We start from the raw sequence: 27,039 nt of genomic DNA on the forward strand, positions 1-27,039 counted from the left end.
CCTGGTAGGATGATGAGAAAGAAAAGGACTTTGACATCAACACATTCACTACATCCCTCATCTTTTATTTCCTCCAAAGTGGTTCAACACAAGTCCATTCCATTGTACTTGAAGTCACAAAATCATCATTAAACCATGACAGATTTGCTATAAAATAATTATACACGTGTGATTAAAGCACACATAATGTTGTTTAATTATGTATACATATGTAGCACCTAGCTCGAGTGGGTGATGTCACAAACCTCTGTAGTGTCGAGCTTGGTGGTGCTAAGCGAGCTATCAAGTGGCGATGTGGCTAAATCTCATCCTATCTCGTCTAGGAGAATATGTGAAGTCAATAATATAATATGTCAAATTTTCAAATTAATAACAGTCACTTTTCTTATGCTCAAACTAGTATGGATTGATGTTTGTCCTAGGAAGAAGAAATTATGCGGGCCAATATGAACTATCCTAGAACAAAAGGTATTATTAGTGCGGAGTAGGCGAGTGTTATAATATTTCTATTAATTTATAAGGCTGGAACAACCTTTTTGCTGCTGCTAGAATCTAACTCATGACTTCAGTACCCTTTTCTCCTAACACACCAACAAAGGCCTCTAATTAATTAACACCAGTGTTCATGAATTGGACAATTCATGGACTTTGTAGTGTTGATGACACCCATCTGCCTTTTCTGAGCTAGCTAGCTAGTTCATATACATAGTATTGTAGTGCACCATCAATAATTATATTAGTTAATAATGGGAGTAAAAGAATTTCTTATCCATAAACAAGAACATGCTCTAATCATATTTTTTTTTCTTCCCTTTTTTCAGGATTATATTTAGTTCAACAATAAAATAATTACCATATGCATTTGTTTATTACCTTAATTTTGGGCTTTAGAAAAGTCACTCAAATGGGCCCTTGCATCATCATATACTCCACACAAACTACACTACTTTATGCATTTGCTTAATAATCTATCTAAGAAGTTATAAATGGGCTTCTTTTTTTTAGTGAGAGGACAACTTTAGTTCAAAAGAGTTTTAAGTTTAGAGACCAATAGCTTTTTACTAATAACCCTTGGTTAAGGCATATACTCGATTGATTGATACTCAATTTGAGTCTTCACTGTTTCAATTTGAGTCTTCACTGCTTAGCTATATATATATATAAAGATTAATAGCTTCTCTATAATTGTAGTTGTACTACTATTTTTTATTTAGTGATCACTTAATTTACTTTCATACTTTTTCTTGCTTGTAAATTTTATGTTTTCCAATTGTGCAACAAAACCTTATCATGAACTTGGAATTATTTTGGCAAAAAATTGTAATATTTTTGAATAAAATGTTTTGACTAGATGTTTTAGTACAAGTCCACCCCCACAAATCCACAAAGAAAAAAAAAAGCATTTGATGTGAGCCTTTTTTATTTAATTTTGTTTCTCTACTTCTCTCTGAATGGCTAAACCATGGTTTTGGCAGGCCTTTAGGCGGCCCAATCGAGGCCACTTGGTTGCGGCGGAGGGTGTGATTGGGCCGGCGGCCTTTTGGACTTAACTAATGCATGCAGGCATGGTGATCTGGGCCCCACCCTCTTTGAGGGCCCACTTGCAGCTTTGATACTCCCCGCAAGTTAGTGCGCCAAGTTAAGAAAAGAGAGGAGGCAGAAGAGCCTACCCTGACGTTTGGTTGTCCGAGCCTATGACGTTCGGCTCCGAACCACTGGTTTGAATATTTTCGACCGTTGGAGGGAACAGGCAAGGAAGGCCTTCTACATTCATATATCCAACCTATAAAACAGAAAAATAACTCATAATCATTATCAAATATTTTTTATTGAAGATAATAATGGGCTAATTAGATAAATCTATAAGAAGAATTAGTGAGAACTTTTTAGAGTTTTCATTGATTTATTAGTTTATATGTGAGTGATTTTTAGGAGAACACCTATCCCCTATATGGGATTGTGGATTCGATTACTACATAAACTTGTCTCTGAAATTTTCATGTTTTGTTTTGTATAAGTGATTTGTGGGCTATTACACAAGTTGATGAATTTATCCAATGTAGAACCTAAAAATAGTGGTTGCGGACTCTTATATAAAAAATATTTGGCAAAGGTTTTTTTTGTAGTTTTTTAATACCCGAAAACAACACCATATGAATTTGTCTTTTGAACATCCGATATGGGTCTCAACTATTAAATCGCAAATGAAAAGAAAAAAAAAAAGAACAGAGGTGATATGTAGATATCATGTGCTCCTCTTAGCTAGTTTGCTTAGTACTTACCCTACAAATGATCTGTTTTAAGGTGCTGTTCCTTTCCATGCTTTGTTTTGGTTACATCTTCTGCGCCTAATTCACTCATTAGATCACTTCTTTCTCCCCTTTTTTATGTGAACACATGTCCTATTGCATTGCCCATTCTCTTTTTTTAATTATAATTTAATTTTAGCTCTTATTTATTTATTTATTTATTTATTTTGTTATCTTATTTATTATCATTTTCAGACTTTATCAATCCTGAAAAATTAGGTATCAAAAAGAGTAAAAGAGTATGATTAACAATTGATGATTGTGAAAGGAATAATATAGATGTCACTGGCAGTGGCGGACTCAGTGTTATTTCGCTGAGGGTTGTGGTCCCAATGAAATTATGTACAACTCCCAATGTACCAGATAGTGTGTCCGAATGCCAAGAATTTTTAGATTCTCCACTAGTCACTAATTTTTCTATGATGAAGAACACAATCAAATTAGGTGTGTAACCAATTTCTAACAACTGCTCATATGGTCATAGAAAGTGATCAAAAGTCCTAATAAAGGATCATTTTGTTTTACTTATACTCCTCATCATTAGATACATGAAGTATCATTCAATGCTATAAAATGGACCAAAAATTGTAGGGTATGAACTTAATAATTGTTTGATATTTTAGTTATCTAATCATGATGACAAGTTTATGCTTTACATATAAGCAAAACAATCCATTTAAACTATCAGGAAATTAAACTCTATGTTGTAATGATAAATAGGCAACATGAGGAAACTAATGCATTTTATTCATTATTTGAGTTTGACACAATCATAGTTCAACACATCTTAGTCTAAGATTCATAGCTTGTCCAATAAGTGTCTTCTACGACACAAGAAAGAGCAAGAAAGAGCATCATATAATGAAGTGGAGAGGAAGCAATTAAAGGGTAGATGCCTAGTTGCTTCCATGGAAATTTGATATGATTTACTCTCTAGGAAAATAGCAATTGAAAGTGAAGTTGTACTGTCAAGATTTTGGGGTTTAATTTATTAAGTAACTAGTAACATATATGGAGCAATATTTTTGTGTTGAGTTTTGACCCAACTTATAATGTCGTCAAGTGGAAATTTTTGTGTGCGTGGGGTTGACAGCCCGAATTTAGATCCATATAATGTCAAAAAAAGATAAACTTGCATAGTGTCATTCTCAATTGCCGAACAAAAACATATATATAGCAATTCTCTTATGCGGATTTAAAATGTTGACTTATGTTTTCACCGTTGATTTGATACATATAGGATCCAAAGAAGTGGGTCCCACTTGTCATTTCACTTATCCACACACTCAAAAAATGATCCGCATTTAAGTGTTTGCTCTAAATCCGCATAGGAGACTCCATAGGAGAATTCTTTGAAGTTCAATGCATCAAAATCCAAGCAAATATGGTGCTAACCGATCTATATTTGGAAAAAATCATGGAAAGAATCCATGCCTAAACCAAATCTCAATTAATTTGGGTACTTTTTTAGGGGTTATAACTTATGAAAACTCTATATATTTATAACAATTTCTTCCATAATCAGCCATAACAATATTACGTTATTTAATTACATTGAATTTCGTTATTACGTTCTCTAATTAAATGTTATGATCGAATTTGTTAAGGATACGTAGCGCTTTCGATTTATAATAAATATTATCTTTTGGAATTTTTTACTCCATTTTTTTATGTAAAAAAAGAAAATACTCAAACCTCAAGACTGGAAGAATTAAAAAATAAAAGAGAGGTAAGCTGATTGGTTTCTCTGAAACCCCGTGAAAATATGAAGTATAAACCATCAAGTTCTCAAGAACCCGCGAGGCCCGGAACCAGATTCGGCCTCTACCTTTTCTCTTCAATATCCGACCAAACAGAGAGAGAGGGGGAGAGAGAGAGAGCGAGAGAAATTTTTTAGGCACCCATTTTCTCTCTCTCTCTCTTGTTTTTCTCTATTTTGATCTTCATGCAGATCCCCGTGTAAGAAATTTTTGTTCTCCGTCTCGGAGATTGTATATCGTCCCAACCCACATAGCATATAGATACGAACACGTATACAAGTGTAATTCGTTGATTCTTTGGATTTTTGTTTGGACATAAAGTGAAAAGGATTCAAATTGTGAAATTTTGGGATTTGGGTTTCGAGTATTGGCTTGAATTTTGTTGGATTGTAAGTCTGAAATGGCGACCGAGCAAGTTTTGGCCCTCGTTGAGGATGTTCTACAACAACATGGGGCTCGCTCGAGGGACATTGATATGGTTTCAAGAAAAGCTGAGGAAGCATGTATGATACATCATTCCTTTAAATTATTCACTTCTAGTGCTTTTAAAGTTTTTGAGCGGTTCTTAGCTTTTGTTTTTGTTTTTTTCTTTTTCTTTTCTCTTCTGTTTTTGGATTGGTTCTTTGATGAAAATATTTTGATTCTCTTTTGGTAAGTTTTTGTTTTAAATTCTGATTTAGCAAGATTTTTTTTTGGTGTGTGGCTTTGGGGTATTATCATTGAAATTCATGGGGGTTTGAGTATTGAATTCCTAGAAATGAGTGGTGTGATAGTATTCTATGCCAATAATCTACATCTTCTATTGATTTGAGTGCTATAAACGATCATGCCTTCATTGAAACTCTATTATATCAACTTAGGAAAGATCTTTTGCTATTCTCATTTATGGTTTTAAGTTAATTACTTCTGTCTTCATAATGGTGTCTCTGAGGATATAGGCCTTTACTTTACTTGGATTGAAGGTAGAGATGAGGATTTATAAGCACAGTAGTAACTCATAATAAAAGCATGCAAATTTGGTCTTATTTGTCAAGGGGCAAGAGGTTGCCATTGAATGGTGAATTACAGACTGATGTAGCTTAGGATCTGCTGCAAATGATACTTTACATTTTTAATGCTGATTTTTCATTTGTAGCGTTGAGAAGGTACGAAGCAGCTGGATGGTTGAGAAAGACAGTCGGAGTTGTTGGGGGTAAAGATTTGCCGGCTGTTCCCTCCGAAGAAGAATTCAGGCTTGGTTTGCGTAGCGGGATTGTCCTTTGCAATGTTCTTAACAAAGTCAATCCCGGAGCTGTCCCAAAGGTACAGTTTCTCTCTGTCTTTATGTTGATCATTTTCAAGTTTCTGTTTCTTCTCTCTTTTTTTGCATGTAATGTACTATGATTTTCTTGTTAGGTAGTTGAGGGTCCATGTGATTCTGTTATTATTCCAGATGGGGCGGCTCTATCTGCATACCAGTACTTTGAAAATGTAAGGAACTTCCTCGTAGCCGTGGAGGAAATGGGGCTTCCTACCTTTGAAGCCTCTGATCTGGAACAGGTTAAAATTAAAATATTTTTAATGTTCAAAAAACAATACGTCTTGTGCTTAGGGAATGTAAATAAATATTTGAGACTTTGTCTTTCTGTTGTGCCTTGAATTTTCAGGGAGGGAAATCTGCAAGGATAGTAAATTGTGTACTGGCACTTAAATCATATAGTGACTGGAAACAGAGTGGTTGTATTGGGTCATGGAAATTTGCTGGAAATTCGAAACCCCCAACCAGTAATGGCAGCAGACAATTTGTACGGAAAAATTCGGAACCATTCATGAATTCAATATCACGGACCATGTTATTGGGTGAGAAGTCCATAGATAGCTTGTCCAGTGAGCAGCCTTCACATGTTGCTCTAGGCCATGACCACAATGATGCTGTTAGTGAGCTTTGTTGCTTTTGAATGTCGTTGTCACTTAAGTGTTTTGGGAAAGAACTACTTAAGAGTTAAAAGATATTTTGCATTTGGATCACAGGGTGCTCATCGGTCGTTAGATATGCTAGTCCGTGCAGTTCTTGCCAATAAGAAACAAGAAGAAATACCAATTGTAAGGATTCTTGTGCTTGTTTTCTTAAGCTTATTGATGAATTTTTTGGATCTGGAATGCACACAACACACTCCTCATTCTCACCATGTGGATACTTTAATTACTGTTGGTGTTGTAGCACACTTCCTTAGTATTAGAAATACCATATTGATCCTGGAAATTTTTGTTAGATCTCTTAAGGATAATGTTTGGGTTCAAGTTTGTCTATCTGAGTTAAGATTTTTTTCCTTCTACTCATAACTTCATTTACTTAAAGAAATAAGTGCGACACTGCTTATGACAGCTTCTGGAATCTATGCTGAGTCAAATTATGGAGGAGTTTGAGCATCAACTAGCAAGTCAAAATGAGGTGGTAAGTCGCTGTTTTTCATCTGCAGCAGTTTTATCTCTTCGAGTTCATAAACTTGATGCTGATGAAAGTTCCTTTTACCTTAAGTAATGTGAGTAGTTTTTAGTCACTTAGTTGTAAGTTAATTTTTTTGGTAACCTGGTAGGTGAAAACAACTCCAAAAGATACAGCAGCATCTAGCCCCAGTCTGTCTCTTTCGAGAACTTCTTCTAGTGACATTAAGGTAAGAGTTAACTTGCACTTTTGAACATTTAAATGCAAACTATCTATTTAAAAGTTTGGATGATTATTTTGCCTTTCAAGTTAACTATGCTTTTAATAGATCTTCTTAAATGCAATTGCTTGACATTTTCTTTAACTGATGCAATGATTAAGATGGAAGAAAAAGAAGTCTCTGCTCCAATTACAAGGGAGGAATGTCTCAATAAAAAACATGATGATTGCAACAAGGAATCAAGCAAGCAACTTCTGAAAATGCATATGCTGCTTGAACAACCGCAAAGAGATGTTCAGGTAATTTGCTGCAAGATCAAGCTAGCTTTAAAATCGTCAAACCTATGTTGAATGTGTTACTGAACGAGCAACGTTTCTTGTAGGTACTAAAAAGCACCTTGCAAACTACAAAGGAAGGAATGCAATTTTTGCAAATGAGGTACCAAGAGGAGTTCAACAATCTAGGTATGAATTCATGTTTTTTTTTTTTGAGTTGCTTAGAGAGGGAATAATCTACCTCATCACTTGCTTTCTGCAATAGGTAAGCACTTGCGTGGTCTAGCTCACGCTGCTTCAGGATATCAGAAAGTTCTTGAAGAAAATCGCAAGTTATATAATCAAGTGCAGGACCTGAAAGGTAACATTGTTAGTGACCTAAAGCTTAATCTTCTGTTGTTATTTGCTCTAGATATGTACTTCAACTTCCTTTATGTGTGATCAGGAAACATTAGGGTATACTGCAGAGTGCGACCCTTCTTGACAGGGAAAGCAAATAGTTTGAGTACAGTAGAGCACATAGAGGAAGGGAATATCACAATAACCACCTCATCAAAATATGGAAAAGATGGAAGAAAATCATTTACTTTCAATAAAGTATTTGGTCCTTGTGTGACCCAAGGTTAGGCGATGTCCATTTGTTAAAACGATATACTATTATTCTTTCAAATTTTCTTGTTTTGGTATTTCTCTCAATCTTATGGCCATGTTTCTTTCATTGCAGAGGAGGTGTTCTCTGACACCCAACCTTTGGTTCGGTCGGTTCTTGATGGGTATAATGTTTGTATTTTTGCTTACGGTCAAACAGGATCTGGTAAAACTTATACTATGGTGAGAGATACTTATGATTTCAAGTTAATATTTCACGTTCTTTTTCTTCAATTCTGAATTTGCTTACAGCTGTTTGACCAGTCAAATTTTTTAATGTCACTTATTAATTAATGCAGACTGGACCAAACGAGCTTACAGAGGAGAGCCTAGGTGTAAACTACAGGGCATTGAGTGACCTATTTCTACTCTCACATCAGAGAAGAGATGTCATTAGCTATGATATCTCAGTGCAGATGCTCGAAATATACAATGAGCAAGTTAGGGACCTCCTTGTGACAGATGGTCTTAACAAGAGATATCCTTAAGGACCCAACTTTATCGATTTACATCATTTCCAATGCATGATATATTTCTGCATGTAATTGCAATCTTAACTCCTACACACACTAGAAATTCGAAACAGTTCCCAAACTGGAATTAATGTACCGGATGCAAACATTGTACCTGTATCAACAACTTCTGATGTTATAAATCTTATGAATCTTGGGCAGCGGAATCGAGCGGTGGGCTCTACAGCCATGAATGATCGAAGCAGTCGATCTCACAGGTTCAGTAACTTGTATAAGCTTTGCCTTTTATTTTGGTTTGAGAGCATTGTCTTTTCTCCTTATATATGCTCATGTACTCACTAGATTCCACGTGTGGCACCTGCAGCTGCTTGACAGTTCATGTTCAAGGGAAAGACCTGACATCTGGAACTGTTCTTCGTGGTTGCATGCACCTGGTTGATCTGGCAGGAAGTGAGAGGGTTGACAAATCTGAGGTTACAGGAGATAGGTTAAAGGAAGCACAGCATATCAACAAGTCTCTTTCTGCTTTAGGAGATGTGATTTCTTCTCTTGCTCAAAAAAATTCACATGTTCCCTATAGAAATAGTAAACTCACTCAATTGCTTCAAGATTCACTTGGTAAGATTATCTAACATCCTTTTACTTGTAATGAAGGGCTTCCTTCAACCATGCTAACACCGTTTACAATTATGTGAATGGCATTTATACCCCATCAGGTGGGCAGGCAAAGACACTCATGTTTGTTCATATTAGTCCTGAGGCCGATGCTACTGGAGAAACAATTAGCACCCTTAAATTTGCTGAACGTGTTGCCTCTGTTGAGCTTGGTGCTGCTCGAGTTAACAAATGTAGTGCAGAGGTGAAAGAGCTTAAAGAACAGGTTTGTGCTGTCTTACGTTATTGTTCCTGCATGGTGCGACTTGAACTGCCCTTAGTTTGTTCTTGCTTATCAGAGTTTTCTTTAGAGGGCTTGTCTTAATGCCATCTACTATTTCTTTGCATTCTCTACTTATTGCTCGCTCAATATGTGAAGGGCACATTTTTTTCCCTTTGTTTTCAGCCTCTCCACATATCATGTTGGGGGGTAAAGTCTACGTACATCTTGTCAGTCGCCGACCCCGTCCACTGCGGTAGCCTTGTGCATGACAGTTGTTTACCCCCATCTTCTTTTTTCAGATTGCTAGTCTTAAGGCAGCCCTAGCAAGGAAGGAGGGAGAGCCAGAGCACCTTTCGCATTCTCAATTTAGCTCCCCAGAAAGCTCTATAACAAAGAGTCGAGGGTTTTCTTCTCATCATAGTTGGCATGGTGCAGGAGATATGTCCGGCAATCATAGGCATCCTGTGGATGATGTCGGTAGCATAGAGGTATGAACTAAGCTTTCCTTTCGTTTTAATTAAAATTGTGGACTTTTATAAAGTTTTGCTTGCATTGAATCTATTTGTTACCTACTTGTCATGCACCTATGAAAATTTGGAATTTCTTTATTTCTTTTGTCAAGGTTTTCCTTGTATCTTCAGTTAGCAATGAAATTTGAAGATTCTTGAGTTCTAGAAAAATAAGGATATATTGTAAGCTAGACGGCTAGACCAGTAACCTAAGCTACCAGTCATAGATCAGCTTTTATATTTTTGCTGGGATCAGCTATCAATGAGGTTCGTTATTTATTTACTAGCGTCTTGAGATGAAACTGCTCCTTTTGTTATCTATGTAATAAAGTAGAAGGCGGCCCATGAAGAGGCATGATGATGAAGCACCAATAGATTATTTTGAATCAAGTCACCAATTGATAATTATTAGATCTTCGATGAACGATGTCATGATCTCGTGAATTCAACAAACTGACAAGGTTATGAACTGAGATGGCTTATGTCCAATAAAAATGAAGAGTTCATTGACGTTATAAAGTACTGAACTACAGGGTAGGAAGAAATCTTCATCGAAACCAAGAAGGAGAAGCTTGGACCCACAAGATATGATGAACTCACCTCCCTGGCCACCTTTGGGCAGTCATGCTCTAAGCGTAAAGGATGATGACAAAGAATCTGCTAGTTCTGGTGACTGGGTTGATAAGGTCATGGTGAACAAACTTGACAGTTTGAGTAGAGTAGAAAATCCGGTCGGACACTGGGAAGTACTCGATAACAGACAGTTACCTGAGACATTTTATCAGAGTGTCATGCTAGATTCTTCGAAAATATATCCAGAACAACCCTATAATAGATACATCATGAACAAAAAGGACAGCCAAGACTATGATGTACAAAGAAATCGGCATGAAACGGCCAGCACCGATGATGAGCTTGAGGCTGCAACTAGTGATTGTTCTGAGCCAGACTATCTTTGGCAATCAAATATTCCTCGGTCTAGTAGCCTGCTTATTGGGTCTGGAGTCTCTGGACCTAAGACGAAAAAGAGTAATCTCAGGGCACCAAAGGTCATCGAAACCCGGTAATTATCTGATTACTGCATTCTCTTGTGCTTTTTTATGGATGCATACACTTCTACCATGTACTAGAGTATTCCTTTGAATTTGGAAACTGAAGGTGTAGGGGCGATAACATTGTCATTTCTAGTGTTTGATTTATTCTTCAACAGCCTGCCATTTATAATTTTTCTGATGGAACGCTATGAATTTCACCTTTTGTAAATAGGAGTTCTATTCCATCGTTGATTCCTCAGCCATCGCGGAAACTATCCAATGGGGTTAATCAACCTTCACACAAGACAGGAAGCATACAAGTTCCTCTTGATGGGAAGAGGAAAGTTGGGCATGCCAAGTGATGAGTAATTTTTTTGAAAACTCAAGGAAGTGGTGGCCTTTTGTTTCTCTTTTCTATTTTTGGTTTCTTCTTGTATATCTATAATTCAGTTGTATATAGAGAGAGTGAGTGAAGGAGAGGTTTTCTCATATCAAAGTGGCAAAAATTGTGGTGTCTTGGTCTTATGAGAAGGGGTGATCATATCCACGAGTTGTAAAGCTTGTTTATATGCGTGTACTACTAGTTTATGAACATAGATGATTTTTTTTGAATATACCATATGAAAAACCGTGCATCCCACTTTGGCCTATAGAGATATATATACATAGTTATGCATACATATACATGTTATGGGTCTATTATGCATATGCATATTGTGGATGTGATTTTTTTTTATTCCTCTGAGATACATCTACGGCCATTCCTCCTCTCCCCCTCACCTTACGATTTTATTTAAAGAAATTATTTCGTATTCCTGAGTCGAACCCAAAACCTCTTTTTAGGTAAGAAAATGAATACGTAAGTTAGTAGGAGAGATGGGATAACAAATAGCGGACAATAAATTGGAGGTTAAATCATTGTTTATATCCTTGATGTTTCCTCAAATTCTCGATTATGTCCTTCAAGTTTAAAATTTATCGAATATATCATTGATATTTCCAAAATTTTCCAATTCTGTCCAGATTTTTAATTTTTCGGCATTTACTCGCCAGAGCTTGCACACGTGGCGTCGGAGAGACTGTTTGCAAATGACACATAATTTATATTTTAAAATTAAAAGCCACATCATAAATACTCATTTCTTAAAATCCTAAAATAATATCAAATTAGGGCAAATCTCTTATTTCTCTCCCTGGTTTATGCGAACGAGAGAATCGTATCCATCTTCTTTCTCTGAATGGCGCTCCACCTTGTCTTCTTCTTCCATAAAATCCTTTAACCCACTTTGATCTTTTTTCCAGTCTGCTCAGGGGTTCCCCCCCTCTTGGATTCTGGACCAATTTCTAATGTATCCATTTCACTTAGTTGCTGACCTTTTGCTTCATCAACAATGATGGAATCACATTCTTCATTTCAAGCAAGGAGTTTCAGTGTTTCTTCAATTGTTGGTGGCGTGGTCTCCTTTTTTGGATTGAGGATCTAGTTGTTGTTACGCTCTGGCCTTAATCTATTGTTTTTTCTTGGTAATTTCTTCACAAGAAGTCCTCAAGTTTGTATTGTTGTGAGGTCCTGGACTCCTTAGTTTATTCTTTGGTTTTGACCCTCCACCCAGTTTGTGGATCTGTCCATTATGATGTTTGGTGGTAGTGGTGGGATGGGGGGAGAAAGACGAGTGGTTGTGGTTGAACGATAAAATGTGACAGCATTTCTACAATAGTGTTCTTTGATTGATTTTTTAAAATTTTAATTATAAAATCTTCTTTCTTTTGTGAGCTGTCTTTATTTTACAATAAAATGTGACGTGTAATGCACATTTGCCAGAAAGTTCGAAATTTGGATAGAATTGGAAAATTTTGAAAACATCAATGATAAAATTGATAAGTTTGAAAGTTGGAGGACATAATCGAGAATTTGAGTAAACATTAAAGATATAAACAATCATTTAGCCATAAATTGGATGCAAAAATCGCGACTGCACATATACATGTCATGTCACCAACTCAGGCGGGCCGGGTCCAGGAACATGAACTTGCGCGTGGATTGCAATGTCATACCTTTCCAGCTGGATCCGGGAAGAGAAGAAATGACAGGGCAAAATCCCATTATGGGTCCCACCATCACATGGCCATGTCAGCAATGTATTTCTTTTTTAAAAATTTTATTTAAGAAATATCCACAAATTTGAAACGAAAACATCCCCATGATTGTTTGCTGCCCACAACCACAAATCCATTCGGTTTGATAGACGAAGGCTCTTTAAATTTGATTGGAGATTTTGTACTTACTGTAGTTGTGTGACCTTCATTGCCCTTTTACACCATTTTATTGACCCATGTATCCCCTTTTCTTTTTCTTTTTTTCATTTAGAGTGATATTATGTTTTTTTTTTGGATAAAGGAGAACGATACAATTCAAACTTGTACTATGAATATTTGATATGGCTTAAATTCAGGTCGTAAAACTTTCCCATGAAGACGGGATAAGTTGGGCCGCGTGACCATAAATGTATAGCTCCCAATGAGAATTGAACTCGAAACCTTTTGATTCTATATAATTTCGCAAGAGAAATTCACCACTAGGCTATCATTGCATTACCCCAGTGATTTAGTCATATTATATATCCTAAGAGCAACTGCAACAATCCCTTTTTAGTGGCCCATGGAGGCATTTTATTATCCCAACTAATGACATATGGAAAAAAAAAAAGAAAAAAAAGAGGTGCAATGGTGTTGATTTGTTGGGTCAATTTTGTTGTGACACATATGCAGTCATGAACATTGGTTGGCTCTTCAAATGGATGGTTTTGCTTTTCAAGTGGGTCTCACAACAAAACACACTCACATCTATACAAAAATCAATATTAAGACTCACCTCTATTACATCAAAAATAAAATCAACAAATTTGCATCATTATATCAAAATATTTTGTTAATCCAATTACATCAACAAAACACATATTTCAATATATTTTATTATCCCACCAAAAAAACCATCATTGTGTGACTTAGAAGAATACAATATTTATATTTATAATTTATATCGAAAATTGTTAAAATATGTATATATTTAGGTTTCTTTTGTCTCTGTTGTAATCTAGCTGGTTTTGACATACTATCCTGATTACTTTCAAGTCTTCTCATAATTGAATATAAGCTGGATCCTAGATGGTTACAGGATGCCAAAGTTGGGCTGGGTCTTGGATGGTTTTGTTGCTCCATTTGTCAGAGTCCTAGGCTCTCTAGTTTTCATATAATATTAAGAATGAAAAAAAGGACCTTATTTGTTGTCGTTCTCTGTTTGTGTGATTGCTAATCCAACTAAACAATTCTCATTCTTTTTTAATCTTAATTAACCTACCTAATCCTTGCCCATCAATTAACAACACTTTCTTTTGTGTGGACAAAAAGTCAAAAACAGAGAAAGCCATGCTCTGTAGTTGATAATTGTTGTGACCCCAAAATCATCTAATTAATACCTAAAACCCCTTTTTAGATAGAGAGGAAAAAAAATTTGGATACAACATCAAAAGACCACAACATTCTCAAGAAAACATAGTCAATCTATATAATAATAAAAGGATATCCAACCTTGGCTAAACCATATTGAACTTAGTACTCTTAATAGTTACGTAAGAGAGTAACGAGCACTCATTCACTATTAACATATTAATTTGAACGTCGGAGAGTTCCCAAAAACACACGTAAGCCTCCTATATCTCACGCTTATTTCTGTGGATGTCATCTCCGCAAACACAAGAATATTTTTCTGATGTCAGTCCCACCTATACGCGGCTATACATCACCGATCGAGCTAGTTTTGGAGGGGACCTTAATGTCAATTAAAAGCAATATCGAGGACTTAATCGTAATCTCGGCCGAGTATCCTCCTCAATAACAACGAAGATTGGGATTAGGACATGGAAGTCATTATGGAAACCCCGCGTCTCTCTCTCTCTAGATTTCTCTTCCAATCAAATGGAATCACAGAGACACCTTTATTCTCTCTATCTTTAGGCGCTAGGGTTTGTTCCTTGTTGTGAGAGTTTCGGAGTCGAGGAGCTTCTGGATGAGTTAATTTTCAATGCTCGATCTGTTGTTGCCTCTCTATGTTTCAATTGTGAGTTTTAGGGTTTCACATTGTCCTAATTGTTCAAGATTTTCATTGTTAGTTTTTGGTGTTCATTGTTAGTTTTTGGCCACATTCGGAGGTAGATGTGTGAAACGGGAACTTGATAAACCCCGTTCAAACCATTGGATCTTATCAGAACTGAGTTTGTGAATTGGTTAGGCGTCCACCAAGTTCAGTTGTGAAAGAGCATTTTAGTGGGTTTCGTTTCAGATATTTGTTTAAGCTTTGCTTTTAGTATCGCTTATTGTAGTTTCTCTCTCTGTGAGGTTTTAATGCGAATGATCAGATCGGCCTGTTGAATTGTGGTAGTATAATGTTTGCTAGTGCTAAAACTGAGGCTTGCATGAATGTTCTCTTTTTTCTTTTCATATGTTAACCGTGATTTGATTATTCCTTGACATTTTTTTCCTATTAGTTTTAACATATGCTTTAATTCTCATATGATATATATTGTTAAACAAAATTTTTGGAAAATTTGCAATTTAACTGATTGAATTTTTGCTGAAGTTGTTCGTTTGGTAATTTCAATGGGGATTAAGGATATTGGGCCGTTGAACTGATTTTCTTTGTGCTATCGTCTCCTTCTAGTAATTTCAGTGGGGAATTGATGATGATTACGTGACTTCATCTACTTTGTTGTTCAGAATTACGGATTTCGACATGTCTAGATCGAAACTAGAATGAGCCAGGCTGAAGTATCAAGGATGAGGCCTTCACTTGTTCCGCTTGCGACCTTGCTCGGTCGTGAGATGAGGAATGAGAAGGTTGAAAAACCTTTCATTAAATATGGGCAGGCTGGTTTGGCAAAGAAAGGGGAGGATTACTTTTTGATAAAAGTTGACTGTCAGAGGATTCCAGACAACCCTTCGACGTCATTTTTTGTCTTTGCGGTACTGTTTCTTGTATATACTACTTGATGAGATCGTTTTAAACACTTCTCTGCATGTTATCACAAAGAAAAAAAAAAACTTTAAACTTTTCTTGGAGTAAATTTACACTCAATGGATTTATTTTGTGTCACAGAGTTGTGTGATCTATTTTCCTTTGAATATAATTCTGTCTGATGGCAACCCCTTTATGCATTTTCCTTAAAAATTCCTTTTTTGTTTCTATTTTTTTTCCTATGATTAAGTGGTGTATCGATTGTATCCTAATTCATTTTAATACTCATCGGGATTCCGAACATTGAATTTATTGCAGATTTTTGATGGGCATAATGGTATATCGGCCGCTATCTTTGTGAAGGAAAATTTACTGCGTAATGTCTTGAATGCCATTCCCCAGGGCATTAGTAGGGAAGAATGGCTTCAAGCTCTACCTCGGGCACTAGTTGCGGGTTTTGTTAAAACTGATATAGAGTTTCAGCAAAAAGGCATGTCAAATATCGACAATATTAAGCTTTGGAATCTTTTTCGCGTTTCTTTTACCAGCTTTTATATTAGTTTGATGCAAATTACAGGGGAAACTTCTGGGACAACGGTGACTTTTGTTGTGATTGATGGGTGGACTGTGACTGTTGCGTCTGTGGGGGATTCTCGATGTATATTGGACACACAGGACAGCGTGGTTTCTCTTTTGACTGTTGATCACAGACTAGAAGAGAATGTCGAAGAGAGGGAACGTGTCACTGCAAGTGGGGGTGCAGTAGGAAGGCTCAATTTTTTCGGGGGCAATGAGGTTTGTCAATGTCTTGTTGTTCGTTTATGCTACTACTGTTGAAAGATGTTCTTTCATCTATATGTGCGTATGAATTCAATTTATGAGTGTTCTTTTAATCCTGATGTGTGCGTCGTTTTAGGTTGGCCCTCTCCGGTGCTGGCCTGGTGGATTATGCCTTTCGAGGTCCATTGGTGACACGGATGTGGGAGAGTTCATTGTCCCAATACCACATGTCAAACAAGTAAAGGTGAGATCATATGCCTAAAAATGATGCTTTCCCTTATTTATCTGTTACTACATTCTCATGTTAGATAGTTCATTTTTTTTTAGCTTTCAAATGCTGGAGGAAGGCTTATTATTGCTTCAGATGGCATCTGGGATGCTCTATCCTCAGATGTGGCTGCCAAGTCTTGTCGGGGTTTACCTGCTGAGCTTGCTGCAAAGCTGGTCGTTAAGGTTGTGTATAGCTTGGCTACCCTGTACAATTCATAGAGTAATGCATACATTTCTAATTGTTTTATCATAATATTAATACTGGTGATCTTTCAATGTTTTAGGAGGCTCTAAGATCAAGGGGCCTGAAGGATGATACAACCTGCCTGGTTGTTGACATAATACCATCTGGTTATCCTGTTTTACCTGCGACACCGATGAAAAAACAGAATGTGCTTAGTTCACTTATCTTTCGGAAGAGGTCTCAGAATTCTTTATATAAAACAAATAAGCCATCTGCTGTTGGAGTTGTGGAGGAGCTGTTTGAGGAGGGCTCTGCCATGCTTGTGGAAAGGTTTGTTTGTCATACATATCTTTGATATGAAAAGGCTTTGAGTTTTCTTACATTGTTTATTTTCTGAAAAAAAGGTTTGAACAGAGAGCCATAACTGTCCAATATAAGACTCATGTTTGCCACAATGAAACCTTTTGATGTTCCCTTGTATAGAAGATAATAGAACTAGTTGGTTGAATCCTGATGTTTACTTGTATACAATTTTTTGAAAAAAAAAAAACAAAATGTTTAGTTATGTACAATCAGTCACCCTTTCGATTAATTGTTGAACCTAATCGGCCAACTAAGGTTGTAAAATGCATGGCTTTGTTGGATATTGACACAAATAATTCTTTTAGCATGCGTTTTTTTTTTTGGTCTCCTTCAGGAGTATCTTTCGTGTTGAATAATTTTAAAATTTGTTCTGCTGACAGTAGTTGAAAAATGCCTTCCTTATCCTCATATATGGCAATCAAGCAACATTAATTATAATAAATAGAATGTTAGAAGAGTGAAAATGGCAGGTTGACTGTTAACTTTGGGTGCTGCTCTTCTATAACCAAGTGATTTAGATTTTCATCTTGTAACCTCTCTCCATTTTTGTGATGGAAATCGCAGGCTGGGTAAGGATTTTCCTTCAAATGAAGATTCTGGATTATTGAGATGTGCAGTCTGCCAGGTGGATCAAACCCCAGCTGAAGGTTTGCCAGTGAACTCTGGTACATTTTTTTCACCTCCACCTAAGCCATGGGAAGGTCCGTATTTGTGCACAAGCTGTCAAAAAAAGAAGGATGCCATGGAAGGAAAAAGGCCAGACCTGCATTGACCTCATAGTTTTATATCTGGTAACAGAGTAAATGTTAATATTATTCTCTCTTTGGCAGTGTGAGCATGGTTGGTTTTACTTGCTTCGTGATTTTAATACCCGTAAGAAATGAGGTATGAGTTAGTACAGAGTAGGGTTTTGCTTCCCAATTGTTTGTGCCAGTTCTGGTTTGTGCTCCGCTGCTCTACCGACCGACAGAACGAACTGCCATCTGATAGATATGCTTTGTGTTGGTTTGATTGCTAACAGCTTGAATATGTAATTACGAACGAAGATTTATTGGTGCTGTGTTTATTGTGGCTGCTTTATATATGCCTAATTGGGTAAAATACACATTCCCTTTGGTTTTGAATATATGGAAAGGACAACTCTTAAAACTTAACTAGTGTTTAGGGTTTAGGTTTATGTTTTGCACAAGAACGGCATTGCCCAGCAATTTTCTCCAAACGAACAAGAACAATATTGTCCTCAAGGTTGTAATAATGAAACCTGCATGTGTTTCAGAAAATGCTGTTTACAAACAAGTTCAGACAATAACGGTGCATTAAACGTCAACAAGGCGTGTACCTACCTTCATATTGAAATAGTAGTTTAACATGAACTTCGGAGCAAAATTTGTAGCTTGAATTATAAGGAATATTTTCCAACAGAATCACTGGATCCCAACAGATTTTCACAAGGACAAAAGAGTTTAAACAATTCTCTCTCAAGCTTGACCCACAAGGAGCGTTGCTCAGGCTTGACAGACTATAACTCTGTCACACTTTCAAGTCTTAAGTCGCTAAGATAGTAGATTATCCCTTGGTTTCCCAGACACGTTCTACTTGAATCATCAAAAACACTAATGTCACTTCTGCAAACAAAACAAATGCTGCAAAACTAATGTGATCAGCGGTCGCGAGGAGCACCCCTGGCTGATGGCCAACCCTTGCTACCGTAAGATGGTTTACGGTCATCGCTGCGCCATCTGTCACTGGATTGTGGGGGACGATCATCTGACCGACTGCCCCATCGATCTTGTTCTGGAGGTGGGGCCTGCCCTCCACCATCAACTCTCTCCCGCCGGAACCTAGGCACATATTTTCCAGGACCGGGGGCAGGAGCAGCTGCAGCAGCAGCTCCAGTTTCCAGTGGTCGGGCTTCAGAGAGCCTTGAAGGCCCATCAGTTGATCTTCCCAAGAGAGCTTCCCTCCTAAGCCTCTCTTTTTCCTCCAGCTCCCGCTCTCTTTGCTTCTGCCTTTCAAAAATCTCGTCCAACTTAGCCTGGCGTTCAGCATCTTCCTTCTTCCGTCTCTCAGCCTCTGCACATTTCCAAAGTACAGGACAACAATAAAATATGTTAAAAGGACGGGCAAGGTAACCAAACCAGGAGCAAATTATCTGCCATAAAATAAAGGACGATAATAACAAATCAGAATAGTTCCTTCATTATTACAAAAGGTTAACTTGGCATAAAAAGAGCAACAATCTCAAAAATATTTTGGACTAACCAATGTTGTTAGAGGTCAAGGAATAGGGAGAATGTGATGTTGATAATTGGTAATGAAAATTATTTAATCCAACTTTCTCGAGGAGTTCCACAGGAAAGTAGCAGAAATGGATAATAGAAATTGAAAAGAAAATGGTGAAATTGAAAAGAAATATGGAAATCTCTGAATAAAGTTCTCATGCAATATAATAGATAGTTCTTTATATATGACTGACCTTCATGTTTGCGAGCTTCCTCCTCTTCACGCAGCCTTTTCAGCCTCTCTTCTTCAGTTCTCACGAAGAAAATTTTCTTTCTCATAGCCTCCCTCTCTTGCCTTCGAGCCTGTATGATTTGGTTGATTCTTTCCTCTCTCTCCATCCTCAATCGATCAAACTCTGCTTGACGACGACTTATAACTTTTTCCTCGAAAATCAACTAAAAACAGCAATGGAAAAGCCAACTTTGAACATCAATGAAATGCCCAGACCCATACAAACATTAAATAAAAAAAATATGCATAAATCTAATGGAAAAGATGCAACAAGATCAGATATCTACGAGAAGAGAAAGAAGTGTCCAGCCAAAATAGGTACAGACCTTATTGTCCAACATGCGTGCCAGTCTATTCTTTTCTGCAAGGTCCCCGTCATGTCGCTGTCTGCTCATTTCAATTTCTTGCTGCAGAGTAGAAGAGTCACCGTTACGTATAGAAGAGCAGATATGATAACCTATAAATCTATAATATAAATGCATTGAACTGAATCCAAGAAGAAATATGACACTGAAATGAACAAAGCACAACCAGCTGAAGATATAGCGTAACTTTTAAAGCAAATTCAGATGGAGAAACAGTGAAGATATTTAAAAAATAAAATTGCAAATTGTTGCACTAAACACGATATGATAAATGTCGAAGGAATATTTCAAAGCCATACACACCTGCTGCTCCCGTTCATGGATCATCTTTTCTTCCACCAATCTTCTTTGGAAAGCAGCTTCAATTAAAGGAGCTGCCTCCTCTCTCTTGGCTCTTTCCAAATAATCCATCGTCTTAGCCAATTTCTGTAATTTCTTCTCCATTTCTTGCCGCTCTCTGAGCTGCTCATTCAAAGCCCGCTCCATCAGAGTTTGCTTTGTCACCTTTTCCTGCACACAAGCAACTGTCAAAAATCGCCCTTGAAAATTGAAATAGATACAATCACACAAAAAATTATGCTCACCCCTTCCAAGATTGGCTTCTTTTTCCCCTTGCTTTTACCGCGTTTCTCAGCTTCCTCAAGCATTGCTTGGGCTTCTTCGTGTTCACGCTCTTCTATCTCCCTGCGAATTCTTTGATTCTTCCGTTGCTCATATTCTGCAGCAAGCCTCTTCTGCTCTGCCTCTTCAGTTATCTTCTGAAGTTTTAGTCTCTTTGACTCCTCTTCGCGTTCCTTAAAAAAACAAATCAGTTCAAAATTTTAATTCTATTCCATTTTTGATCAATGAGCAAACTGTAAGCAATCTTTCCCGGCAACTGTTCAAATGAAATACCATTTCCAAAAGTTGACGTTCTTGCTCTTCCTTTCTTTTCTCAATGATTGATTTCCGGGCAAGAAGTCTCTTGTGCTCCTTCTCCACTACTTCTCCCAAAGTAGGTAAAATTTCACCAAGTTTTGATGCCTTCTGAACTGGAGGATAAATCATGACTCTTGCTTTGTTCAAGGATTCAGCAAAATGAGTCAAATGATCCCGCAATCCATCAGATTCTAGACCCTGAAGTAGACACAACCCAATTTAAATTAGAAATATGCCTCTAGCTACCATGACAAGAAGGATGCTAAGATATAGCAACCAACAAAACATTGTCAAGGCAGCAAAACATAGCATGCGTACGTATACTTCGGTATATTAGAATTCACTTTGACCCAGTAAGAGGGAAAAAGATGTGTAGGAGAAATTTAGACCAGGCAGAGAGAGTTCAAGTGTTCAACATTGAAAAAGATGTGTATCTTACGACATCTGCCCTTTGCATTCAAACTTTCCAGCTTGTACAAAATAATGACAAACAAAGGGTGGAAAATCGTAATAGAGTATCCTATAATCAAGAGATAAATGACAAAAGCATGTGATTGCTCAGCTAACTTCAGAATATGCAACAACTAAATCAATACCATTCTAACATATATTGCATGAAGAATGACACATCAATATAGTACGCATAAATGGCTCTTACAGTTCTATATCTTGATGTGGTTAGCCAGCAAAAGATTACAGGTTTAACTGTTTGTCATGATATCTATAAATATTGCATAAAGAGAGTGAAAGTGGTGACTAACTTACCAGGTGACCAAACGTCACAACACCCTTAATATGATCAATTTTCATAGCTATAAAGTTGTTTTTTACAGCATCAACTGATATTTTCTCCAGAACAGAAAAATCAAAAAAGGGTATCATCAGAGATAAACTCTCAATTTTCATGGACTGGTACACCCGAGAAACCTGCAAAACATAAAGATAACCATCAGGAAAAAAAAGATTTCTAATAGAAGAATACCAGAAGATGTTCCTAATAAAAAAGATACAATAAAAAAAAAAGACTGAACCTGCTGAAGCAACCTCAAAGTAGCAAGCTTTTCAAGGGCAGGAAGATACTGAGAAAGTTGCACCTCAGGAATAGATGATGCCGAAGCAAGCTTACCACCAAGTTTCGAGATTTTGGCCAAGAAGGGCTGGATCTTAGATGCAAGATCCAGAGGAAAAAACTCGTGCTCTAGAAGGTGGTAAAGATCTTTTACTTCTTGTGTGGCACAACTCATCACCCCTTTAGTAACCTGCAAAACACCACCAAAATCAGACTGTCACACACAAGCAACATAATAATAATATGCAACCTCCTACAACAAAAGGAGAAAAAATTCCAAAACCTTAATGGTATGCTTATCTTTAGATTATATACCCCTTGCAAAGATTTTGACAGACCGCAGATATTCCACAACATTATAAAGCTGCTTCTCCAATAAGCTTCTATTATAAACAAAAGCAAAAATATACTTTCCAGTAAAAATATATTCTATTAAAAAAGTACAATCTATGTCAAGACTTTGCGTGGGCAAAGTATCTTATTAATAAGAGGGAGGACTAAAGTGTCCGTCATACATTTGGTCCTATAATGTGTCCCACCTCATATTTCGATCAAATAACAAAGTAATATTTATATTTCTTTGATGGTCATAGTATCCAAATAAACTTCATCTGATTGTGGACACTAAAACGTTAAAAGGTCAACTCTTTAAGAATATAAAGGTTCCTAGACAAACTGGACATTTAAACACAAATTCTAAAATCATCTTGAGTTTCGTAACTTATTTTCTTGTTAAAAATGAAACTGAGTGGCAGAGCGGGTAACATGGTGATTAACTTCTTCAATCTTCTGATAGAAAAAAATTCTATGTTCACAACAAATACTTTTTTTCCAGTGAGAAAGTCTCGTCGCCTCGTGGGCGTCACCTACTTGCACTATTTTGACTACTACTACCCAAAGTAAATTGAAAACTCACAGTTCAAGAGGTAAATCTAAGAAAAGAGGAAAGGTTAATAATGAAGAAACGAATCTGCTTCTTGAATGATTACTACTTTGAAACAGTTACCGTACACAAGCTATTCGTAAGAAGAGCACCCAAATAAGGGCAGAGAAAATAAGATAAGTAAAAGGAGCAATCAAACTCACCAATTCTGAGAGGAGCGACGACCGTGAGAGCTGGAAAAGGGAGAAATGGTCAGACAAAAAAACAGTATTTTGTGATGATAATAGTAATAACAATGATGATGATGATAGTGCAATACCACTTCTCGATTCTCAAGTTTAGGGTCTAGATTGAATCCTATGAGATTTGCCATTTTCAAATTGCGTTCTTTCTCATTTTCAAGTTCCAAATGGGAGGCACCACAGGTTTGATCATAGGGGATCACAGCAAGTGCAGCCAAAACAACAGATGATGCAATCATTTGAAGATCTTTCTGGCTTAAGTTCTTATTAAAGCTTTTCTGAAGTGTAAACAGCTTCAACCACGCAGATGCATGATAAAGATGGCTAGATGAAATCCAGAATATTTCTGTTAGCTTGGCATAATAAACCACCATCAGGGATGCCTTGGGGGTTTTCTTAACCATGCACATCAACCCATGAATATCCTCTACAGCACGAAAAGCTTCCTGCAGAAACAAAGGATTGTGAGAAACATGAATATTTCTAAAGGTAAACAACTCTCATGCACAAAGCTCCTGCAGTGGGTGGGGCCGGGAACAAGGCAGAACATGAATATTTCAGGAATTGAACCTGTGACCTCTAGGATGCACCCCCGCAACTCTACCACTTCACTTGCGTGCAAACTCTCTAAGGAAACAAATTGTTGGTACATATAAAAATTTTATTTAGATACCTGCCATAGTTGGAGTTCGGTTGCTATTTTCAGCTGCTCAAATCTTGTATCAAGGTACAGTTGCAAACTCTCTGGAGCTGATAAGTCAGGTCGGTCCCTTTGGTCTCTGTACTTGTTAAGGTTTGCCAGATGATTCCTGATTATTTCACATAGCCTCCGGAACTCTGTTGTACGTTTGTACTGTTTGCAAAACTGGAATGCTCGGTGTGCTGTCATCTGCACAGGAAAAGACCAATCAGATGTCATTTCTTCTTTCATTATACAAAGCCCTCAGATTTCAAAAAACCAACTTGTAGACAACTTCTTTTGACAATACTATTGTCAGAACAGAAAAATACGGACTACAAGTCATTGTCGCAAAAGCAGAAGGAATGCAGGAGGAATAAGGTACCTAATTTCTCAACAGAAACTCCAATATAATGATGAAGATAATGGTAACACGAAACACAATATGCTGAAGGTAAACAAATTAAAGCCCACATACTGTTACAATTATGACCTGGCACTTACACGGAAGACCAATTTACTTTCTCAACTATTTCAACACAAATACAGAGGTCCCAAAACTTGTCTGGGGATAAGGTTGTAGGAGGATAAGGGAATGTAGATCCCTTTACAGCATCTGCAGAACCACAATTTCAGAGCATTCCCAACAAAACACAGATCTGCCTGAGAATTGAACAAAACCTCTACGGCTCTACCAAAACCCCTTTACACCCGAAAAACGCGTAAAGTTAAAACACAGAGGAGAGGATCTTCATGATGAAGATTATAATGACAATGCAATGACAGAATACGAAAACACATGAAATCTAAAAAAAAAAGGGGAAAATAATAATTAAATGGGAAATACCGCATATAGTGCCTCCAACTTTGAGTTGTTTCGTAATATTTCAAGCACCGTTCTATAAGTCTCCCACAAAAACTTGAACCATGGAGTAACAAGTTCACGATCAGACCTGTCTTTTCCCTTTTCCCCACTAACATAGCTTAGCATCAGATCTTCAGGTCTTTTATCTGCTTCAAGGTCATCAACATCAAGAGCTTCTTCCAGGGCTTGAGCCTGGGTACGAGCCTGCTCGGCTTTCTCAGTGGAGAGAAACATAAAATGCTTGATGACTTCCTCCAAAGAGTTAACATTCACTTGTTGGCAAACAATTCGATATTGAATCAAACCATCCTTAGCGAACCTACCCCTCCGCATATCAACGCAAAGCTCTACATACTTGAACATAATCTTTTCAAGTGTCTTTTGCCAAGCACGGTATCTCTTTGAGGTGATTAGATCATGAAGAGCTTGTAATGCATCTTGCTTTTGCCCAACAGTAATCAACTCTGCATCAATGTGCTATCAAAGTAAGTTAGAATGAAAAATCAAACCAGAAAAGGTACAAATGAATGCATGTAGGCCTTCGTTAACTAGGAACACCTCCGCCACATGTAGACCAGAATAAATAAATATTCTAAAATTTCGATAGAGAATGAAGAAGCAGCCTCGAATTAGCAGCATTGTTTACTCAAATTAACTCCTACACCAATTCTAGTAACTAAGATCTGGCCTTGCAGTTATCAAACAAGATGCCAGAAGAATTCATGATAAGAATTAAAAAAACAAAATATGATTGCCTTCTGCTCGCTTCAACGCATTCTCTGGCTTCGCAAACGTTGACATGATTCAACGAAATCTTATCCCTGCGTCCAGAACAGGGTAACAATCATGTTAGGGATGAACCAAACATATAGTGATCCACACACAAGAAACAAAATAGTTCAACTATGGAAGTTAAGCATCATAAAATAAGAAAAATTATGCAGGCAATTCTCTCAATATCAATCAGAATTTAGTGTTGAGCTAAGCATATGACCAATTATCCCAATCATGCATCTACATTAATAAGAACAAAACTTTCCGACCAAACAAACAAACTACTACCCCCAGATCGAGGGACTACATTACTCTTTTGCAAGTGATAAGCAAATCGGACACCGTATCACTGTCCTCAATCAAACAGTCACAACCCTAGATCTACGAAACATAAATTGATTGGATAATCAAATTAGACAAAACGTGAATACAAGTACAAAATCCAACACGCTTATAGATACACTTCCAGAGATATATAATTCGAAGGTGAGTGTTAAAAGAGGAATCGACAGGCACGACGTCTTGAAGCGAGTACCTCAGACACAGCTCACAGTGGGCGGCCCCCCGTATCTGTTGCAGCTCTAGAAGACGATAATGGGAGGCCTAGGGTTTTAGTGTATTTACGCAGAACGAAGTTTTGCTTTTAACTGAATTTCGACCAGAAATTTAAAAAAAAAAGAAGGCCCTAGACATATTGCTAGTCCAGCCCAATAAGTGGCCCATTACAATTTGGTTTTGGGCCCTAAGTCTTACTATGTGAATCCGGTTGAGGGGCCGCAAGATTTTGTTTTTCAATTATGCTATGAGAAATTTTATCTACACATCATAAAAATACTATCTTTACATCACTTTTAAATTTTTTTTTAGTTTACATAAATATTTTTGTATACAATGACCTATTAACCCTTAAAATAAAAATTTAAAATAAATAATTTTTTCATATTTAATTAGAGATTACTAGATTTACAAAAAATAAAAAAATAATATAGGGGAATATTCATTGATTGCAAGTTCAATGCTTATAAATACAAGGTTGGTTCATTTTTCGCCTGTATAAATGGGGGAGGAGAAGAAGCCAAAACTAGTTTATCAAACTCATGTTCAACCTCATAGCCAATTCATCTCATTTATCATTTCACAAGAACACCTCAAAATCTAACCCAATTTCTCACACTCTTCCTCTTCCTCCTCCTACTCCATGTGACCGGCGTCGCCACCATCGTTCTTCATCATATCCTCGACTCCTCTTGCTCCACTTGATTTAGGGTTTTAAATTAAAATAAGTTTTTAATTTTAACAATAGAATTTCTAATATTTCACACATCAAGAGTAAATTGGTATTTTCATTACAATTTTGTGTAGACTTATAATTGTTTGGTGTAAGTTTATCATGTTCAAAAAGTGGTGTAAAGATAGTATTTTTGTGATGTGTAGATAAAATTTATCATAGGTTATTGATTCTTGGGGAAATTTCAGGCCGGTACCTCTAGGAGGACTTTTAGACATCTAGGTTCACTCCTAAAACACATGGACACATAAGTACCCATGGAAATGCCAATTACATCACTACCCTCGCTATATATCAATTCATG

General features: G+C 37.0%; 3 protein-coding genes across 4 annotated transcripts; 2 read left to right on the top strand and 1 right to left on the bottom strand.

Moving 5' to 3' along the window:
* Positions 1-4,051: 4,051 nt before the first annotated feature.
* Positions 4,052-11,144, top strand: LOC119999317 (kinesin-like protein KIN-14I). The gene is made up of 19 exons (XM_038846817.1): positions 4,052-4,572; positions 5,205-5,371; positions 5,465-5,608; positions 5,716-5,982; positions 6,080-6,151; positions 6,435-6,503; positions 6,646-6,723; positions 6,876-7,013; positions 7,097-7,178; positions 7,255-7,350; positions 7,435-7,611; positions 7,714-7,820; positions 7,937-8,115; positions 8,206-8,367; positions 8,475-8,728; positions 8,827-8,990; positions 9,287-9,475; positions 10,030-10,559; positions 10,763-11,144. Exons 1-19 carry the CDS (start codon positions 4,470-4,472, stop codon positions 10,890-10,892), a joined length of 3,108 nt encoding a protein of 1,035 aa, XP_038702745.1. The 5' UTR covers positions 4,052-4,469; the 3' UTR covers positions 10,893-11,144.
* Positions 11,145-14,442: 3,298 nt separating this feature from the next.
* LOC119999511 (probable protein phosphatase 2C 5) lies at positions 14,443-18,264 on the top strand. Its single transcript, XM_038847123.1, has 8 exons — positions 14,443-14,647; positions 15,304-15,549; positions 15,860-16,031; positions 16,119-16,336; positions 16,458-16,565; positions 16,649-16,774; positions 16,876-17,105; positions 17,703-18,264. The coding sequence occupies exons 2-8, from the start codon at positions 15,340-15,342 to the stop codon at positions 17,908-17,910; spliced, it is 1,272 nt and encodes a 423-aa protein (XP_038703051.1). The 5' UTR covers positions 14,443-14,647; positions 15,304-15,339; the 3' UTR covers positions 17,911-18,264.
* Positions 18,265-18,439: 175 nt separating this feature from the next.
* Positions 18,440-26,095, bottom strand: LOC119999510 (eukaryotic translation initiation factor 3 subunit A-like). Of its 2 annotated transcripts, none has more exons than XM_038847121.1 (14): positions 25,983-26,095; positions 25,429-25,494; positions 24,656-25,137; positions 23,803-24,018; positions 23,207-23,575; positions 23,091-23,120; positions 21,967-22,194; positions 21,701-21,862; positions 20,912-21,133; positions 20,602-20,811; positions 20,321-20,527; positions 19,979-20,059; positions 19,615-19,816; positions 18,440-19,211 (listed from the first exon to the last, which is right to left on the bottom strand). In XM_038847121.1, the coding sequence occupies exons 2-14, from the start codon at positions 25,472-25,474 to the stop codon at positions 18,799-18,801; spliced, it is 2,868 nt and encodes a 955-aa protein (XP_038703049.1). In that variant the 5' UTR covers positions 25,475-25,494; positions 25,983-26,095; the 3' UTR covers positions 18,440-18,798. The 2 variants fall into 2 exon arrangements, with proteins under 2 accessions (XP_038703049.1, XP_038703050.1); XM_038847122.1 differs by having other exon boundaries at positions 25,967-26,018.
* Positions 26,096-27,039: the final 944 nt, after the last annotated feature.

Source organism: Tripterygium wilfordii, chromosome 6, assembly GCF_013401445.1.
Source record: "Tripterygium wilfordii isolate XIE 37 chromosome 6, ASM1340144v1, whole genome shotgun sequence".
NCBI classification, from domain to species: Eukaryota; Viridiplantae; Streptophyta; class Magnoliopsida; order Celastrales; family Celastraceae; genus Tripterygium; species Tripterygium wilfordii.

Coding starts and splice junctions, on each gene's coding strand:
- LOC119999317 (XM_038846817.1), top strand. CDS start 4,470: ATGGCGACCGAGCAAGTTTTGGCCCTCGTTGAGGATGTTCTACAACAA. Junction 5,372..5,464: donor ATCCCGGAGCTGTCCCAAAG/GTACAGTTTCTC, acceptor TTTTCTTGTTAG/GTAGTTGAGGGTCCATGTGA. Junction 8,116..8,205: donor ACAGATGGTCTTAACAAGAG/ATATCCTTAAGG, acceptor ACTCCTACACAC/ACTAGAAATTCGAAACAGTT.
- LOC119999511 (XM_038847123.1), top strand. CDS start 15,340: ATGAGCCAGGCTGAAGTATCAAGGATGAGGCCTTCACTTGTTCCGCTT. Junction 16,775..16,875: donor CTGCAAAGCTGGTCGTTAAG/GTTGTGTATAGC, acceptor TCAATGTTTTAG/GAGGCTCTAAGATCAAGGGG. Junction 17,106..17,702: donor TCTGCCATGCTTGTGGAAAG/GTTTGTTTGTCA, acceptor TGGAAATCGCAG/GCTGGGTAAGGATTTTCCTT.
- LOC119999510 (XM_038847121.1), bottom strand. CDS start 25,474: ATGTCAACGTTTGCGAAGCCAGAGAATGCGTTGAAGCGAGCAGAAG. Junction 21,134..21,700: donor TTGTGACGTTTGGTCACCTG/GTAAGTTAGTCA, acceptor TGTCTACTTCAG/GGTCTAGAATCTGATGGATT. Junction 20,812..20,911: donor AACGTCAACTTTTGGAAATG/GTATTTCATTTG, acceptor TGTTTTTTTAAG/GAACGCGAAGAGGAGTCAAA.